This window comes from Magnolia sinica, chromosome 7, assembly GCF_029962835.1.
Source record: "Magnolia sinica isolate HGM2019 chromosome 7, MsV1, whole genome shotgun sequence".
Classification (NCBI taxonomy): Eukaryota; Viridiplantae; Streptophyta; class Magnoliopsida; order Magnoliales; family Magnoliaceae; genus Magnolia; species Magnolia sinica.
Window position 1 is genome coordinate 95,704,377 of NC_080579.1, and position 18,946 is coordinate 95,723,322.

At 41.8% G+C, this 18,946-nt stretch overlaps 2 protein-coding genes across 3 annotated transcripts in view; both read right to left on the bottom strand.

Moving 5' to 3' along the window:
• Positions 1-8,265: 8,265 nt before the first annotated feature.
• On the bottom strand, positions 8,266-11,387 carry LOC131251829 (glucan endo-1,3-beta-glucosidase 5-like). Its single transcript, XM_058252795.1, has 2 exons — positions 9,898-11,387; positions 8,266-9,485 (listed from the first exon to the last, which is right to left on the bottom strand). Exons 1-2 carry the CDS (start codon positions 10,230-10,232, stop codon positions 8,342-8,344), a joined length of 1,479 nt encoding a protein of 492 aa, XP_058108778.1. The 5' UTR covers positions 10,233-11,387; the 3' UTR covers positions 8,266-8,341.
• A 1,762-nt stretch (positions 11,388-13,149) lies between these two features.
• The window catches only part of LOC131251830 (DNA-directed RNA polymerase V subunit 1-like), a 50,952-nt gene continuing 45,155 nt past the window's right edge, over positions 13,150-18,946 (bottom strand). For both annotated transcript variants that reach the window (XM_058252797.1, XM_058252796.1), the window contains exons 15-19: positions 16,954-17,127; positions 16,674-16,814; positions 15,120-16,489; positions 14,526-14,640; positions 13,150-13,578 (exon numbers count right to left, since the gene is read on the bottom strand). In XM_058252797.1, the coding sequence (XP_058108780.1) occupies positions 13,360-13,578; positions 14,526-14,640; positions 15,120-16,489; positions 16,674-16,814; positions 16,954-17,127 (2,019 nt within the window). In that variant the 3' untranslated portion in view covers positions 13,150-13,359. The remainder of the gene's footprint in view (positions 13,579-14,525; positions 14,641-15,119; positions 16,490-16,673; positions 16,815-16,953; positions 17,128-18,946) is intronic.

Sequence of the window (18,946 nt, forward strand, 5' to 3'; positions counted from 1 at the left end):
TTTTTTCCCCGCCATATCTCTTTCCGACCAGTAGAAAGTTAGAAGAGGAAGCTCTCTCTACCGGGAGAAAGGACTGCTTTTGGAATTCAACCGTCTTTCAAAACCTAACGGTCTAACCTAACCTTCCTCGCTCTCTACCTGCAGGTTTGCTGGTCTCACATGCGCCGTCGTATGAAACACGTGCCTTCATGGCACTTTTTTTGGTCAAATGATCCGTTAATCATGTGGGGCCCACTGTTCATATATCCTCTACAAAAGCTGAGCTGGTCTTTCTTTAGGTGGGCCAACCTTGTAAGAAAACATTGGACAGACGGCCCACATTCAATGCACTAGTGTGGTCTGATTGATCAGTGGACCGATCTTATTTTTGTGCCAGGTCATCTTCACAGTGGGGGCCACTTTATACGCTGCACGGATGTTCTAACCATGTATTCAACGGTGGCCCCATCTGTCCCTCTGTCTTTGATCCTGTCCGTTGACCTCGTGGCTACCCCTTAGATTGCACATTCACTTGATAATCATGTTAATAGGACTTTTAATAAGTATTTTCCAAGAGCTCGGGAACTGTCAGGATGATGGAGGAATGAGAAAGACTTGATACTCTGGAATGGTTTGACGGTTGATACACAGGCGTGAAGGGATTGTACACGTGAGATACAGATACATTAAACTAAATCGTCCAAAATTTGGGCCAAATTTTAGATGGACCAAAAATTATACCAACTCGATCACCAAAATTTCCACTTGTTGGACATGTAATGGACGGTTGAAATGAAATCTAATGGTCCAAATACAGCATACAAGTGTCTACAAATCAGAGGTTATAATTCTTCAAACAGTATTATTTTTGGATGGTGTCCTAGTTACAGTGATTCCCCCAAATTAGACGGCTTAATTTGAGTTAATGTAGGCCAGTTGTGCATTTCCAGAGTGCCCGAGTATCAACCATCACATTCTGCGGGAGTATCAAATAACACGGCAGGGTGATTGTCTGTTGGGCCCTACCTTGGATTCCATTGACCAAAAGAAAGTGAGGGCGATCGGAAGATCCATTTGCACGATGCATTTCTCACCGTTGAATGTGGATTGGTTGGAATGGGCTGAATTCCCATTGGGCCTTCCATGGGCCCCACTGCGAAGATACCAGCCCAGCCTAGCCAAGCCCGGCATGACCCACTATCATCCCTACCCTTGATTTGCAATTAGGCTCATCCAGTCAAAGAGATGTAGGGCCCTCCATGTATGGCCCAGATCGATCGAGATGGGCCATCATCACCAACACAGGGAAATATCATGAGATGAACACTTACCGAGTTGGTGAATTCCCATTTAATTAGGATCTTGCAACATGTGAACGAATCACGGCGCGCTAGTAGCCCACAGCCACGAAAATAAACGGCTCACTTTTAAAGTAGTGAAGCATTCCTGACCGTATGATTACTAATTTCTAAATAGAAATTCAATGGTCTGTATTCATCAAGCAAGAATTCATTGATCGGATGGCTGGAATAGTTGGTCCAAGCAGATGGACGGTTCTAAGTCACCTTCGCACAATATAATTTCTCATTTTGTATGTAAAAAATATAACTGGACCCTTGCCAACAGATCATCATCAGGGCTCACGGTTTAATGGTCTGGATAAGCACACCATGAGCCTGATCATGAATCGACCATGTTCTAAAAGCATCCAAGACAAGAAGATCCTGTCCGTTCAAATGTTAGCCTTTTTCAAAGGAATTCAGACCACAGGTGCACTATTTTAAAAATAAAATAAAATAAAATAAAATAAAATCTCAACCGTCCATTAACAGACACCTACTGGCGAATTTGGGGCATGGTCCCTACCCCGTTTGGGCCCATCCCACGAACCGTCCAGATCACATGATAAAGGGCATTTAAGTATTTTACAAGATCAAGCTGCCAGACTCGATGATGTATGGTCCAACCGAAGACCAGGGCCCTCGACAGAGTGGAATGGAGTTTGGACTAGACGACAAGATCAAGCTGCCCTATATATTAAACAGAGCCGCCTTTCAGTAGGGAGTTATTTGATACTCTGGTAGGGTGTGTTGGTTGATACACAGGCCTCAGGAATTGCACATGGCATACTTTAACTCAAATTGCCTAGATTGTCGAGCCCAATGCAGATAAGTCATCTTTTAAATAAAAAAGGTCCAAACAAACGGAACAATCACAGCCACTGATTGATGGAGTAATTTCTTTTTCAATTGGGATTGTATTTTTTCACTTGGACCGTCCCTCAGATGACCACCAATAAGTAAGTTAGAAAATCAACTTGGTAGAGAAGTGATCTAATTAAGGTGGGCCTCACAATTTGGACCGTTTAATTTAAACGACCACATGCCATGTATGCAATTTCTTACTGCATATGCATCAACCATTAAACTCTGCCAGAAATGTCTAATAATGACTAGCTACTAATAAAGATCCCCGAAAGCCTTTAGAAAGAGGATACGCCCTTGTTGGGCCCGTTTGGATGCCACCAAATAAGTTACTTTTTTTTTACTCATACCAGTAGATGAGTGGCTTATTTGAAATAAGTTTGGCTTATGAGTAGTTATAATCAACTCTTTTTTTTCTTAAAAGTACTTAACCATTTCAGTACACACTGTCAGGACACACTCCACTGTTAGCCACCACCACTAGGGAATTGATACCAAAACCTCGGTGTTGAAACGAGATATCTTCACTCAATCTACCACTAGAAGTTGGACAAGGTTGTTAAGTCTTTTAATATTTCCTCCATTCATATCTTTTAGGCCTTGCCGGTAACGTCCTGAATTTTCATTGTTTTGGATTTCCAAAAATTCTTGAATTTTTTTTTTTTTGTAATTAACTTATAATATTACTTACTGACCATTAACACTCAACGTTAGTTTATACATGGGTGGTACAAGTAAAGAACCGCACAAGTTCGATTAATCAACCGTAGGAAGCCAACGAATCCGCCCGATCACTTGAACATCAAGTTTAGCCCCATAATTTACACACATAGGGCCTAAATCTACCCGACTCATTGCTAACTAATCAAGACAATCATAACTAAATTAAAAATATAACCGAAACTGAGTTGGGTAAGGCCCAAATCTTAATTAATAGACCAAATCAACCCCATTACTCTTTTAGCCTAAAACCGACGGTTTAGAGTAATCATGACAAAATCTCTACTTTCACTAGCTATAAATAAGTCACACTATAAACATAGTTAATCGAAACCCTAATCATTACTCACGAGAAATCTCAATACCTAATTCATTCCAGAAATGCCCCGATTTTTCGAATAAGCTCTAAACCGCTCATTGATGAGCCACTAGTTCCAAAACTATATAATAATATCCGTATTACTGGGCTCGACGTCCATCGTGGAAGTCGGACCTGGGTACTGTCTAGAACCGCTCAACTTGAGCCAAAGGACGAGTGTATGAGAAGTGCAAATGCCCTAAAGGAATAAGCTGAAACTAAAGTGAATTAGGTCGTCCACTCTTATACAGAGTTAAGGATTTCAGATCGTCGGTTTAAAACCAAACTTCACATGTGGAGTATGGATATTTCCATGCTCATATCCATATAGCCGCGGCCCCAATCGACCATCGGTGACCGTTGAATAGACTTCTAATCATATCTGTCAATGACCCATCCAAATAGCGGGCAAATTATGTTCATACGTAGATCATCATTAAGGCTAATTATCCTATGGTGTATATCGATATGTACACTCCATAGTGGGCCCTAAAGGTTAAAAAAGCTATCCCATATGTCTAGTATAGTAAAAATTTAGCCCTTGGGGCCATTTCCACAAATCTCGCACTATATAAGGGCTTCTTTTGGGCACCCCCTCCTCCCATACGAATTTCAACAAGAAAAAAAGGGAGAAAAGGAAAAGAGTAAGAAGAGAAAAGATGAGAAAGAGAGAGGGAGAGCTTAGAAGCATGAATGTTTGTGCACCTTCACCCTCTCATCTCCTATATAGCAATATTGTCCTTCATTGTTGTCGATTCAGCAACGATTGAAGGTAAGTATTGAGTGGGGGTTAACTTGTTAGTACACCCCACTGTCAGTACACACTCCACTGTTAGCCACCCCCACTAGGGAATTGATACCAAGACCTCGGTGTTGAAATGAGATATCTTCACTCAATCTACCACTAGAAGTTGGACAAGGTTGTTAAGTCTTTTAATATTACCTCCATTCATGTCTTTTAGGCCTTGCTGGTAACGTCCTGAATTTTCACTGTTTTGGATTTCCAAAAATCCTTGAATTTTTTTTTATAATTAACCTATAATATTACTTACTGACCATTAACACTCAATGTTAGTTTATACACGGGTGGTACGAATAAAGAACCGCACAAGTCCGATTAGTCAACCTTAGGAAGCCAACGAATCCGCCCGATCACTTGAACATCAGGTTTAGCCTCATGATTTACGCACATAGGGTCCAAATCTAACCAACTCATTACTAACTAATCAAGACAATCATAACTAAATTAAAAATCTAACCGAAACTGAGTCGGGTAAGGCCCGGATCTTAACTAATAGACCAAATCAACCCTTTTTACTCTTTTAGCCTAAAACCGATGGTTTAGAGTAATCATGACAAAATCTCCACTTTCACTAGCTATAAATAGGCCACACTATGAACATAGTTAATCGAAACTCTAATCATTACTTACGAGAAATCTCAATACCTAATTCATTCCAGAAATGTTCCGATTTTCCAAACAAGCTCTGAACCGCTCATTGATGGGCCACTAGTTCCAAAACTATAGAATAATGTCCGTCTTACTAGGCTCGACGTCCATCGCGGGAGTCAGACCTGGGTATTGTCTAGAACCACTCAACTTGAGCCAAAGGACGAGTGTATGAGAAGTACAAATACCCTAAAGGAATAAGCTGAAACTTAAGTGAATTAAATCGTCCACTCTTATGCAGAGTTGAGGATTTCAGACCGTCGGTTTAAAACCAAACTTCACACGTGGAGTATAGATATTTCCATGCTCATATCCGTATAGTTGCGGCCCCGATCGAACATCGGTGACTGTTGAATAGACTTCCAATCATATCTGTCAATCGACGCATCCAAATGGCGGGCAGATCATGTCCATACGTAGATCATCATTAGGGCTAACTATTTTACGGTGTATATAGATATGTACACTCTATAGTGGGCCCTAGAGGTTAAAAAATCACTCCCATATGGCTAGTATAGTAAAAACCTAGCCCTTGGGGCTATTTCCACCAAATCTGGCACTATATAAGTGCTTCTTTTAGGCACCCTCTCCTCCCATACGAATTTCAACAAGAAGAAAAAAAAGAGAAAAGGAGAAGAGAAAGAGGAGAAAAGATGAGAAAGAGAGAGGGAGAGCTTGGAAGCATGAGGGTTTGTGCACCTTCACTCTCTCATCTCCTCTATAGCAACATTATTCTTCATTGGTGTCGATTCGGCGATGATTGAAGGTAAGTATTGAGTTATGTTTGTAGGTTTAAGTCTTGTGTTTAATTTCTTTCAATTTTTACAAGCTTATATGCTTATTTAGGCATTTCAACGATGATTTCCTAACACCTTAACCCTACAGGCGCCGTGAATCGAGCGGTTGGTCACAAGGTGCGGAACATTATCCTTAAGTGGCCAAGTACCAATTTTATGATAAATTTAATGATTGTGGATGTCAGATTGATGTGCATGAGTAATTTAGAGAAATCTAGCTAGGAACCAATGCTAGGTCTGCCCAACACGCATGCGATGATAAATTGATGTTTGATTGGTCTTCAATTCATTTGGGCATGAAATTGGTGTTGCATGTTCATTTCACCTCTGATTTTTTCTTGATCTTCTCTGTAGCATGTATGATTGTCTTATTTCTTGTTGGATTTTGTACTATGAGTGATGTGTCATCCTTTACCTCTTAGAAAATCTGGCACCACACGCACACACGATTAACTTATGCTGTTAAGAGTAGTTGCATTCATCTTAATATCTTGAAATTTTATGCTTAATGTATTGTACGCATAATTCCATCTGTATTTGAATATGAATCCTTAGCCACTTAAAAGTGATATTGAATACAACCCATTCTTTGGGTTGGTCAAGAACTGAGAATTGTGAGGGTGGATTCGTTGGTTGGACCGCCTTGTAACAAGACTGACTGATTTGGGCGGACACGAATAGGCGACAGCAGTGGGACTACATGGGTTGCTTGCACCCGATATTGTGCGTTACGTGCTCGCCTGAACTTGGGCAGTTTAGTCCACCGACTAACCAACCATGCTTGTTAATCATGTTTGTTCATGCCTGTTTAGAACCTGGAACACCCCTCACCCACTGACAACAGCTGAAAACTGATCCGCAGTCTCATGAGCCGGGCATGATGGAATGGAACACTATGTCCGAGCTGTCGGCCTACGCTGGGGTGACGAGCCTCCCCGTAGTGACCGCGAGTGATCCCGCTTCCCAGTACTCCCCACGTGCTTGCAATCGAGGGTGGGGACTCCGATGGGATCAATGATCGCGGGGTCTTAGCCTCGCAAGTTGAGAGGTCCTGGCCTCACAAATGGATGAGGGCATTGATTTCGTCGGGGTGTACCAGTTTCCCCAACCTGCTGGATGAACAGAATTAACTAAATACTCAGTTAACAGTATTCATGCATCAGATTAGCTAGGATTTGGCGACTCGGCAGTTGATGTCACAATAAAGGAGTGTTGGTCATGCGCGACCGTGAGACGAAGTCGCTTGAGGGAGTGTTGTGGGTGAGGTCATACATCATATATAACTCATGCATACGCATTAACAAAGACTAGTTAGTGATTTATGAATTTATATTTTTTAATAAATTCATCATGGAATTGTTACTTAATGTAACTTATGGCTAATGGCACCCACTGAATTAGCTACTCACTCTCACTCTGGGACGGTGTTTTAAAACATCAACCAGACACGTCATTAGATGCAGGTGAGGTGGAGCTCGACGAGCTGAGCAGGGTAAGCATGGATGAGGTAGAGGAGCTTCCTTGCTTCCAGACTTTCGGCGGATCCTTTTAATCTGAGTTCGGGCTACCGCGGGGTATGGGCCAGAGCTCTAGTCACTTTGGGTTATGTATGGGTGGGACTAGTTCCCTATTTAGATGATTTGAGATTTGTGGTTTAGATATTTTTATATTTAGTGGCACTTGATACTGCTTTTTGACCTATTTATGCTCCATGTCTTGCTAAACTCTCCATTGTTTATGAGATTATTCAAATTTAATTAAAATTTGAAGCCCATTAAGGCACCCATGGCACCTGAGAATTTGGGAGCCGAGTTCCTACACAGCCTCTGAAAACCCGGGGTGTTACATTACCATTTTCCTTTTAGACACTGTAATTACTGCAGTTCTTGATCTTACCACTAAGCCATCTAAGTCTACTTTCTCTTTTCTTAATCTTTATTGCTCCTGCTCATAAGCTTTTTCAAATGCATTTATTTCCAATTCTCTCTTTCTTCATCGCGCCGCTCATCAATCTCAACATCTTCATTTAAGCAAACTAGCGAACTTAGACCTCACTTATGAGAATTGAAAATGAAGTCTCACTGTATGTATAAATCTGTCACATTAAGGTTCTTGTATAGGTTTTCTAACCTACCATTACATAGATAAAGAGAAGAGATCACCACCCTCTTATGAAGAATGACCTTTGAACCGACGACGAGAGAAAATCTACTAGTTTAAGAAGTGAAATTGATACTATTGACTGAGTTGCTTTCAACATATTTGATAGTCTTATAAATATAAGCAAAAGAGGAAAAATGAAACTTACTAAAATAAGAAGTTTTAACTTAAAACTCTATTTTAACCTTAAAGCAGTTGAATTTTATGAAATCATTTGGGAGTCAACTAACCTTAGATTGTTGGGCAAAGCATAGAGCTTTTTGATAGATCTCCAACAGTATATTATACACATGAAATGAATAACTGGTTTTGCACTATGGCTGTCGGAAGCTAGAGTGCATGCCCGAGTTTATGTGATCCAGGCTCTCCATTGAATCATCCTCTTCTCATTGTACACCATTTTTAATATTAAACCAACTTATGGTTGCCAAATCATGGTACCAACTAAATTGGCCCGATTGCCTGTGACCAAGTCAGGCAGTACTGTATCAGAGTCGACTCAGATGAGTTGTATCAGACTCGTTCGACTCGTAAAACTACATGGGGTCCCCCGTCTGAGTCGACTCGGGCGAGTCAACCATGCCAGCAAAGCTCATAGAAAGAACCAATTACAAACTATAATAAGGTGCATTTCTACATGGTTAGTGGTCAGTTCCATACTCATTGTTCATAGCTAGCTACACATTCGATGGACAACACCCATGCTCCATATTAACACAAACCAACCAACCATCATAAGATTCTGGTGGCCCGCCGCGTCCGAAGTGGAAGGAGGGCTTCGGGCAATCTCATGCTTGCCGATGTCGATCATGATCCCGAACCGGCAACCCTTCTGCGACGGGTCTATACGTGTAGTGACCGAAAGGTTGGAGAATGAACACATACCCTTCTGCTGATTTAGAGTCTGGTAGTAAGCATTGAAGGCATAGGATGCATTGCCCATTGCATCTAATCCATTGCAAGATGACCCATAACCAAGGCTGGTGCAATCGGCATACGTGCAAGCGAAATTAATGCCACCGAGCACATTCGGGTCTGTGACGCTTGCTCCCGGCGACATAACACACCACTCTCTGGCCAGATATTTAACACCCTTCGCTCCAACTAGTTTCCGGCCACTGCCTAGATCCAACGAGTACTTAATCGACCCGTCGTAGTAGAAAACACCCCAATGCCGCTCAAAATTCCCAGGATCAACGCTCTTAATGTCCTCGTCGATGAGCCCGAAGATGTAAATTTCTGGCGGGCTAGGCCGTTTTGGCGTCCCTTTTCCCTGAAGTACGCGGTCGATGAGCCCTTGATTGAACTTCTGAGCGTACTCTATGTTAGCGTTGCGATCGCCATCAGTGGGCCACCCAACTTCACCTATGATCACAGAGACTGATGAGAAACCATTTTTCTCGAGGGCCCAGATGAGTGTGTCGTAATTGGCATCGAAGACGTTGGTGTAGGAGATGGGGCCATCGACGATGGGGTTCGGCGTGCCAGAGAAGAAGGCGTAGTCTATCGGGAAGTGGGGGTCAGCGTAGAGGCTGAGGAAGGGGTAGATGTTGATTGTAAGCGAGGCGCCGCTATTGATGAGGAATTTGATGATGGAGGTCATGAGAGTGTGGATTTCAGGGCGGAAGTCGCCGCCGGATGGGAGGCCAGATTCTGTCTGGTAGACGTCAGCATTGAGAGGGACGGTGACCTGGACTTGCCTTCCAAGGCCAGCTTTGATGAGGGCAGCTTGAATGTTTTGGAGGGCGGGAAAGGTGCTTTGTAAGAACAATCCTTTATAGGTCGTTAGGAACGGTTCGTTCCCAACCGCTACACACCTGAAAAATGAGACATGATTTGAGTAAGGATTGGTGTTATCATGCGCCAGGGTCGTTCATAGCATGGTTGGAGTTGGGAAAGATTTGAATCAGTGTCATGTTGGATGGACTGTGACAAATATTAGATTTTGAAATATCGTGAAAAGTTATTAAGAAGTTAAAATAATTTAGTTTATAATTTTATATTTAAAAAATTAAATTTATTATTAGTAGTAGTTGATAATAAATAAATTTTAAATATTTTATTTTTTGCGAGATTTGTGAGATTTTTTGGGTACATGCCAACTTTGCAAATGAGTAGGAAATGACGATTAGTTAAAACTAAGATGGTCCATTCATCATCAGGTGGGTCAGGGTCACCTCTATATGAAATAAATGGATTGCATTTTAACAAATAAGATATGGTACATACCTTATATTAACACCATACTTGGAAATGTATGTAGAGACATTTTGCTTCACCCATTCTTCAGCAGCCCCAACACCGCTCGCCAGCGTTGCTAGAAACTCATTCGGTATTCCGAGCATCACCTCAATACCCGAATTCCCAAGAGCTTTGAGTGCCAAAGGGTCTGCTTCGAAGAGCTTCACCTTTCGGAATCCATTATCCTTCAGTAGCCTTACAACAATGTCGCCTGGCAATGGATGTGAAGAACGCGTTCCCCAGTTGAACCCAAGGCCCTCTGTAGTGGGCCCCATGCAACATGCATAGAGAAGAAAGGCCCAGAATAGCCCACGGATGCCCATTTCTCTAAAGTCCTTAAAAATTTGCTATTTTTATTATCCTGTCCTTTCCCCCACTTTCCCTAAAATCAGGGAGGGGGTTTAAATCAGTGCTCCAGAAAATGTTCAAAGAGAAAGGTATTACAAAATAGGCCAACAAAGAATAAGATTCCATTATAGGAAACCCATTTCAACGGTGTTGTGGGCTTCTTCATACGTAAGAAAAAGAGAGATGCTATTTTTGTGACCATGGCAAACACGTGTATTGATCATGACCGTTGATTTCCTCATCTACCACCTGGTTGGGCTATATAGGACAAAATTTTCAATGATTCGACTACTCTATAACCATGACATTGCATCCACCTTTCTTTTTGCATGCTAAGACGACTATCAAATTTCAAGCTGCTCTCTCAATGGAATATGACACATCTACATGGTGGCCCACCACATAAACTGTCCTGATTACTCTACACAAAGTAAGTGTACAATTGTAGATGTTTGGATGAGCAAGGAATAGTGTAAGCTTGTGGCGAGGCTTTGACCAAAACCTTACAATGAAGAAAGGTTGCGAACACATTTTGTCATTCCTAGTGTTCCTTGCTTTTGTAGGAAAGGAGTATGCTCTTGTGAAGATGCATAGCTTCTCAGCTAAGGAAGAGCTATGCTCGCCTACCTGTGTGGATGGCACGTATGTGAAAATGGGGCCCCACCACACAGATGGGGTGTGTTGTGTTTTCCTTTACCACCATCCATTACTTTAGTGCATGTGGGGTCCATTTGGTGAGTTGAATGGCCTCACACATGTACAGGTGCTCGTGGGCGTAGCAAACATCCAAGAAAGTAATGGACTCCATGAATCGAAGCAATCCTTCAAGTATCGACCTAAGAACTGGGAATGCATGAATCAGAGGATCCATGAAACTGCCAACTCAAGAAAAGTATATGGGAGCACTGACAAGGTCATCCGCAAGATTGGATCCATAATAACAACGGCTGGGATTGTTGAACCATGGACCCCATCCATACATCTTTACATCCCATATGCAGAACCGCTCCATATATCAAACAACCAAAAAGCTACAATAAGATGGACACGATAATGCCTTTGCTCCATATGAAAAAAAAAAAAAAATTTGCCTTCTAGCCGCAAGTTTGGACGTACCAGGAGCATTCATGTAGAATATAGACTGTCCAAATAGCAGATGTAGCATGGCCTGAAATTAAAAATTGATCAGGCGATCCTATCGATCTCATCAAAATCCAAACAGACCCATGATAACTGTAGCCAATGACTCGTGTCCACCTAATACAAACCCGTCAAGTTGGTCAGTAGATGGAAGGGAATGCAGTGTGACCATTATTTTGTGGCGGGTACCATCCCTGCCATCATCACTATTACATTATCAACATGGATTCCTTGTTTCTTTTTAACTTTTTCAATAATAAAAATGCCATGCACATTAGAAAATAATTATTAAAATAATTTTTTAAAAAAACCTGGATAGGCTTACGTGTGGCCACTTGATTTTAGATGCACCCCCAAATCCTAACCATCGGCCTTCCAACCCAGTAATGGGTGGTTACGGTCCTCTGATATGAATGGTTTTCATACTGATTATTGGACCCTTTTTTTTCATCCAAGCCTTGTAGAAAAAATACATTTAATGGTGTAAAATTTTAATGGTGACCTAGTCATCAAAGATATCAACCCATCCAATAAAAATAAAAAATAAAAATAAATAAATAAACCTTTTTTTTATTGAGTGGAAATGAATGAAGAAATGCCATATCGTCCCATATCGAATCTAGAACCCTGGTTCTTTTCAGAATTGGTGCTGCTTCATGATTCATATAAGATTAAAAAGTAGATCATATCAATCAAATTACTCAGTTGAATGGAAATGAAAACATTAGTGAAAATAAAAACTTCAACACAGGTCAAGAAAATGAAGGAGAAACAAATTTAATGGACAGTCCATATCAACGAGTAGACGGCTCTATTCACTGCACACGGTCCCTTGTGAGTCAGTGCACACGTCTCAGACCAATAACCAGGTAGAAATGAAGATTGCTATAGGAAATCTGCTCCAGAGCTTGGGAGATTGCCCATTTTCTCTTTTCAGCCTCCCAAATAACAATAGGCGCACTCCAGTGGTACCAGGCTGATGTGGGGCCCAGTGATGTATTCACGGAGCCCAACCCTTCCATAAGCATCGTCACCTCACAAAACCTCCAGAGCCCAAAAAATATTGAAACATGTTGGGGCGTGTTGATTGGCGCAGGGTCCCACCATGTTGTGTCAGAATTTCTCAAGCACTATCGCATTTGTACGACATCTCACCGTCCTATATGCTTGCTCCACCAGGAAAATGGGACACCCAAAAGTCAGGTGAATCCAACCATTAGATGCGCCCCACTTGACTGGAGTTCTTTTGGTGGTGGTTAATTGTTTTCTATGGGGTGCCCCGCCTGATAGTTGGAAACACCTAGTCTTTTGTAGTGACGGTGAGACACCATGGTGGGGATCTCTCTTTGTGCACGTTCTGACACTTCATCAGGTAGTCCAGATGAAGGGTCATGCCAATGCCAAAATTCTGGCTGTTGGGTGGGCTACAGTTTCTTTTTCTTTCTTTTTTTTTTTTGGGGGGGGGGGGGGCTGTTGAAACGGTTGGATGGTGTGAAGACATCAATCACATGGGTCCCACAGCTGCCTGGTACCATAGGGGCGCGCACGTCATAATAGCAAGTGACAAATATACTTTTGAAACATGTAGGCACCAAATAAAACACAATAGAAGCATCAAAATCTTCACTAAAGGGACATATGATGATGCTTAAAACATTTATCCCTTGCGAATTAGAACCCTGCAATGACCAACTGCTTTGCCACCAAAAAACAAAAAAAACAAAACTGTTTAAACATATGGAAGCCAACTGCTTAGCCATATGGCCGAACCGCTCCCAAATTGGGTGGTGCATTCATCAGAGAGATGACAAATATATACAGTAGTTAAAAGGGGCAAACGAGAAGTTAACCACATTTGGGGAAGGGCAGATGGCAGAAAATATATACATACGACCAATGCACAGTAAAAAACCCACTACACAAACTCATTGTTCTATCTTCCCAAGGGGGTTGGATCCACAGCTACTGTGTTTGCTGCTGGTTCATGCCCGTTTGCTGCTGGTTCATGCCCTCTGACCGGCGCTTTTTGAAATACTTTTGGTTGAAGGCTTCAGCACCATCAGGGTACTTCTCCTTGACATAGTTCTCCAGGCATTTGAGGTAAGAGAAATCCGCTCTAAAACCATTTGTGGAGACGACAAAAAAGCACCTGGTACCTTGGTATTTGTCGTGCTTACCAACCTGTTGATTGAGAGATAAAACCACTTAAAACTGATGCAGGATAAAAGGTGAACTGGAGAAGAGCTGAGCTGATAGTATTTCCAGGGGGGGCTGTAACTTGGGTTTTGGTTCAGCCGAGTACAGTCCATTGTCAAGGTCCCTGGGTTCGGTTCAGATTGGAAAAAGCCAACCCAATTTGAGACCGGGACAGGTTCAAGTCGAACAAATTCAGGTTGGGTTGGGAACAATCCCATGCATTTGGGCCAGGTAGGGACAGGTTGTGCTAGCTTGGATTGAGTATTAAAGGAATTCAGGTTGGACACCTTGGGTTGGGTCAGTTGCCAGTTGGGTCCTCTTGAGCTCAGATCGGGCTCCACCCTCAACCAGACCCGCCGGGCTCAAGTTGCACCCCTAATCCAGGGGAAATTCATGTATGAAACTGTTCATGTTTTAAATAACAGCAATGAAGATGACGTTTCATTGGTTTGTGCCATCTCACTAGGGGCCATCTGGCTAGTTTGTTAAGCCTGAGCCCTTGTCTCAACAAATGGCATTTATAACAGGCCAGGACCACATCTCAATAGAAATTATCAACTGTGGACCCAGACATGGAATGGACCTTTTATTAATCAGACCGGAGAATTCAGCTCCGTGCCCAACCACGGGCATCAAAGTTTACCCGAATCCATCCCTGTCAGCTTGATCCCAAAAGCCCAATGAGCCATCCCTATCCTTAGGAGATCAAGGCAGGCCACATTGCTCCATTTTTGCACCGGTCGTGTATATTTGCATTGGTGCAGAAATGCAAGAATGACATGTTTAATCCTCTCGAAAGGAAAAAGATGAGAACTATTTGGGAAAAGGGGAATGCGTAGAAAAGAATTACTGGCACGATATGTATATAGATTTGGGACCATCATGTAAAGAAAAGAACACTTTCATAACCCAGGAAAAAAAAAAAGATGTACCGTGACATAGTCAATCTTTTCACCCATTTTTGTCGCTTTGTCGGGATGGTGCTGAAAAACATTATCGAGTACCCAGGACTGATCTTCATCTGATAGCCGATCACCATCATTGTAGCTGTGTCACATACAAGAGTCACAGAATCCAATTAGTTAGACAACAAGAAAAGGAAAAGAACTGAATTCAACGTTTTTCTAATTTTTCTTTCTCGCAAATGATGCACCACCATAAGGACTATTCAATGTTTTGCTCGTTTTTCTCTCTATTTTTTCTTCTTTTGTTGTAATCATTCCAGAATTGCAGTTTTTCTAATAAAGTTGTCATCCTTCAAAAAAAAGAACATACTGCACATACGAAACAAGAAGTTTGCATAAACTACCTGCTCGCACAACAATGTTAATGCGGATAACACGTTAAGTACTACTGGGGGAAAAATCGTGTTTAAGGATTTCAAGGAAAACATATTCAATACCATACATACTTTTGAACAAGTGAGAAGTTTGTAAAAGATGATTGCATACTCAAGGACTTTGATGGAGTTTGCCAGCAAAATATCATGAAAGATAGCAGGTATATAGATATAAGACAGAACTCACCTGGAATTATGTAGAATTCGTTTTGTCGACAGGGAAATTGGTTCAACATCATTAAGAATTTTCTCTTCCTCACATGTGAATAGATCCAAGCGTCTTCCAGTGGCAGTGAGAATCCCATTAGCATTCCGACCATCAGGCCCCACAGGTGCAGGTGACTGGGTAGAACGGCTTCTCTGGTTTCTTCGGTCACCCGCACTCGAAGAACCCCATCCAGGAGCTCTAGTCGGTCGATTTGACCAATCGTGTGCTCTATTTTCTTTCCAACTGCTGTCATCTGAAGACTTCTCAATAGGGGAAGAACTCCAAACAGGAGATCTTGTTGGTTGATTCAACTCATCTTGTCCTCTGTCTTCATTCCAACCACCAATGTCTGAAGATCTCTCCGTATGGGTACCCTTTGGGCTCTGACTACCCCAGACAGAATTAGATTGACCATGCATCTTGTCCTTATCCCAAACATGTGGTTTGGCAGATGAATCGTTCGGTTGGTTCCAACAATTTACATCTTGGGATTTAACATCTTCAACCCTCTCATTTCCTGCATCATTTGATTTCCAACCTCCCCAGGGAGTAGATTGATCAGATTGAACAGGCTGCTTCTTTTGCACTTCTGTTCTATTCCAAGAATTAAATACAGGACACTCCTCTGCTGTTGGTCTTTTAGATTCACTTGCCTGTGTTTCCTTTTTATTACTACTCCAGCCACCCCATGCATTAGACTGATCTGACTGTGTCTGGTGCTTTTTCACATCTCCCATGCTATTACTGTCCCAGCCACCGTGAGCAATAGGCTGGTCTGCTTGCGTCTGGTGCATCTTTTCCGCATCTCCCACACTATTACTGCCCCAGCAACCCCAGGCATTAGACTGATCTGATTGCGTATGGTGCTTCTTTTTCGCATCTCCAATACCATTCCAAGAACTGGTTCCAGGCAATTCTGATGATTGGATAGGTTGAGTTGCCTGTGTTTCCATTTTATCAGTATCCCAACTAGACCAAACACTTGTTTTGGATGGTGTTATATCATTTTTGCTTGAATTGGGATGTTTATCAACATCCCAGCCACCCCAACCATTTGATTTCACTTCTGCAGCTGCAGCTTGTCCCCAGCATGACATGTTAGCTTTCCCATTCTCAAGTTCCGTATCCTCCAAGTTGCGCTGAATCTCAGCAGAGTCATCAAACGTTGGCTTCTCAGATGCTGAGTTGAGCTCCGGTGAAGGACAAAACTCCATGTTTCCATTTTCCTCGTAAAGATCATCAACATCTGCACCTAGACATTCATTGCTTACTTCTTTTTCACTAGAAATAGTGCTTACCAAATGGAGGAAATCATACACATCTGTTACAACATCTAGATTTGATGCCACCTAGCAAAAAGAAGAAAGAAGGAGAATCATATTTATGCTTATGAAACAAAGTCTAATAGTTTACATAGCTAGGTTATTAAACTAATACATTCTAAGAAAAATAGCAAGTACCAAGACCTATGGCATAAAAAATCATTGCATGGATTAACAATCAAACAACAATGGTAAAGGGAAGAAAATTAACCTCTTTCTTGCTCCACATAATCTGGAAAGGTGTTCCTGTGCCAACGGCGACATGTTTACCCCAAGAACATGATGCAACTATACTGGATAGTGAATCCGTGTGACACCTTTCAGCTGCTCTCTCAAAACATTTAATTGGCCTCTACATCCATCAAAATTAATAAGATTGGTTAAACCCCACCAAATTACCAATAAAAATAATGGTTTGCATGTTCAAACCAAAAACATATCACAACTCACAACTAAAAAACAAAAAATAAGGTTCAGGAAAAATCTCTTACAAATAATGTGGCTGCTGTAAATGGGACTTGAACATTCAAAGAGTGAAACAGGGCCTTGTAGCCAGCAGTATTGAAACCAATAAGATTTCCACTGCATGTCATGCTATTTGCCACAAGCATAAGATGTTCTTTTAGCACGCCTTTTGCAACCATTTTTATAGATGTTGACAGTCGCTGCAAAAACAGTACACAGTTGGAACTCCTTCGCTATGCATTTAGAACATTTGTTATCGTCCACAAAGCAAGAAAAACAATCAAAGTCTTGGTAAACAAATATGCAATTTGATCATGGGACTAAATACATGGAGTGACAATTTCTTTTTGAGAGATCTTATCACACAAAAAGTGTGCAATCAACCTCTATGTGCTTTGTCCTCACACGGAACACTGGATTATTTTTTTTGAGAGAGAACTGCATCTTCATTAAAAAAAGAAAGGAGGGGAATAGCCCGCTGAGATAGCAGGCCAGTTACCCTCCAGAAAAAAGCAAATTACAATGGTTAAGATTTACCACAATGGAAACCCATTCAATCATATACCCATGAACTTTACTAATAACCGAACCCACTACTCTAGATTCGTTATTAAATACCCTTCCATTTCATTCTTCCCAAATCGACCACCACACGGCCAGAATGGTCATTCTCCAAACCGTAGCTATATGGGAACGAAAAGCAGCACCATGCCAAGCTTTTAACAAACAGCCTGTCGACTTTGGAAAGGACCAAGAAATACCAAAGGTGTTTAAAACTGCTGACCAAACCTCAGAGAAGAATGGACAATGTATGAAGAGCTGATTCATCGATTCTTCAGAAAACATACAGCAGAGGCAAATATTAGTAAGGACCATTCCCCTTTTTCTCAGGTTATCCACTGTAAGGACTTTACCCTTCCCAACCAACCAGCCGAAAAACGCTATTTTTGGGGGACCTTGTACTTCCACACTTTGTCAAACAAAGGCCTATGAACATCTTCTACTCTTTTTTCAATGAAGCAGATAGAGACTTCACCGAGAAGGATCCTTTTCTGTCTAGTCTCCAGAGCAAACTATCCACTGAACTCTAATCGGGGATACAGATCTTGATACGACCAATAAGCGCTGCGAGATCTTCCATTTCCCAGTCCCAAAGATTCCTGCGAGGATTCCAGATAATATCATTGCCACAACAGGAGTAGCAATCAGCCACCAATAGATGCTCGGGAATTCTTCTTTGAGAGGGGCTGCACCAGCCCAAGGGTCTTCCCAGAACTGAATGCGGAACACTGGATTATTGACAATATACATAGCCGCACATAGTGTAACCACATTGGGGCTTAAACCACAAAACCCAATTCTTCCAAAAGTGATTTCAGCCAAACATGTTCACAAGTTGTGTGCCATGGATCTATATTCCACATCAGCACTAGACCGCGCAACAACATTCTGCTTCTTGCTTTTCCAGGTAACCACATTACCACCAAGAAAGGTGCAATAGCCTATAGTCAACCACCTATCATGTCTTGACCTAGCATAATTTGCATCTGAATAGCTACCTCAAGATATTTATTTATTTAATTTTTAGAGAGAGAGAGAGAGAGAGAGAGAGAGAGAGAGAGAGAATAAACATTTTATTGAGGAAAAAACAAAGCTAAAACAGCAAAACAAGAAAACGGGGACGTCGACGAGGCCAATTACATCCAAAGAAAATCAAGATTACAACCCATAAGCTTAGACGCACAAGAAGCCCATTCGACTACAAGCAACCTTGCCTTTTTGGATGTTCCCTCCATTGATTTTCTTTCATTTTTGAAACACCTCACATTTCTTTCTTCCCAAACAACAAGCAAGGCCATTCTCCACAACGACTTCCTCGTGTTCCCAATGCCCACACCATGCCAAGCAAATAAAAGGTCACCCACCGACGTCGGGAAAGACCAAGAGACATGGAAGCGACCCAGAAGATCCACCCAGATCGATCCCACAAAGGGGCAATACACAAAAAGACGGTCGACT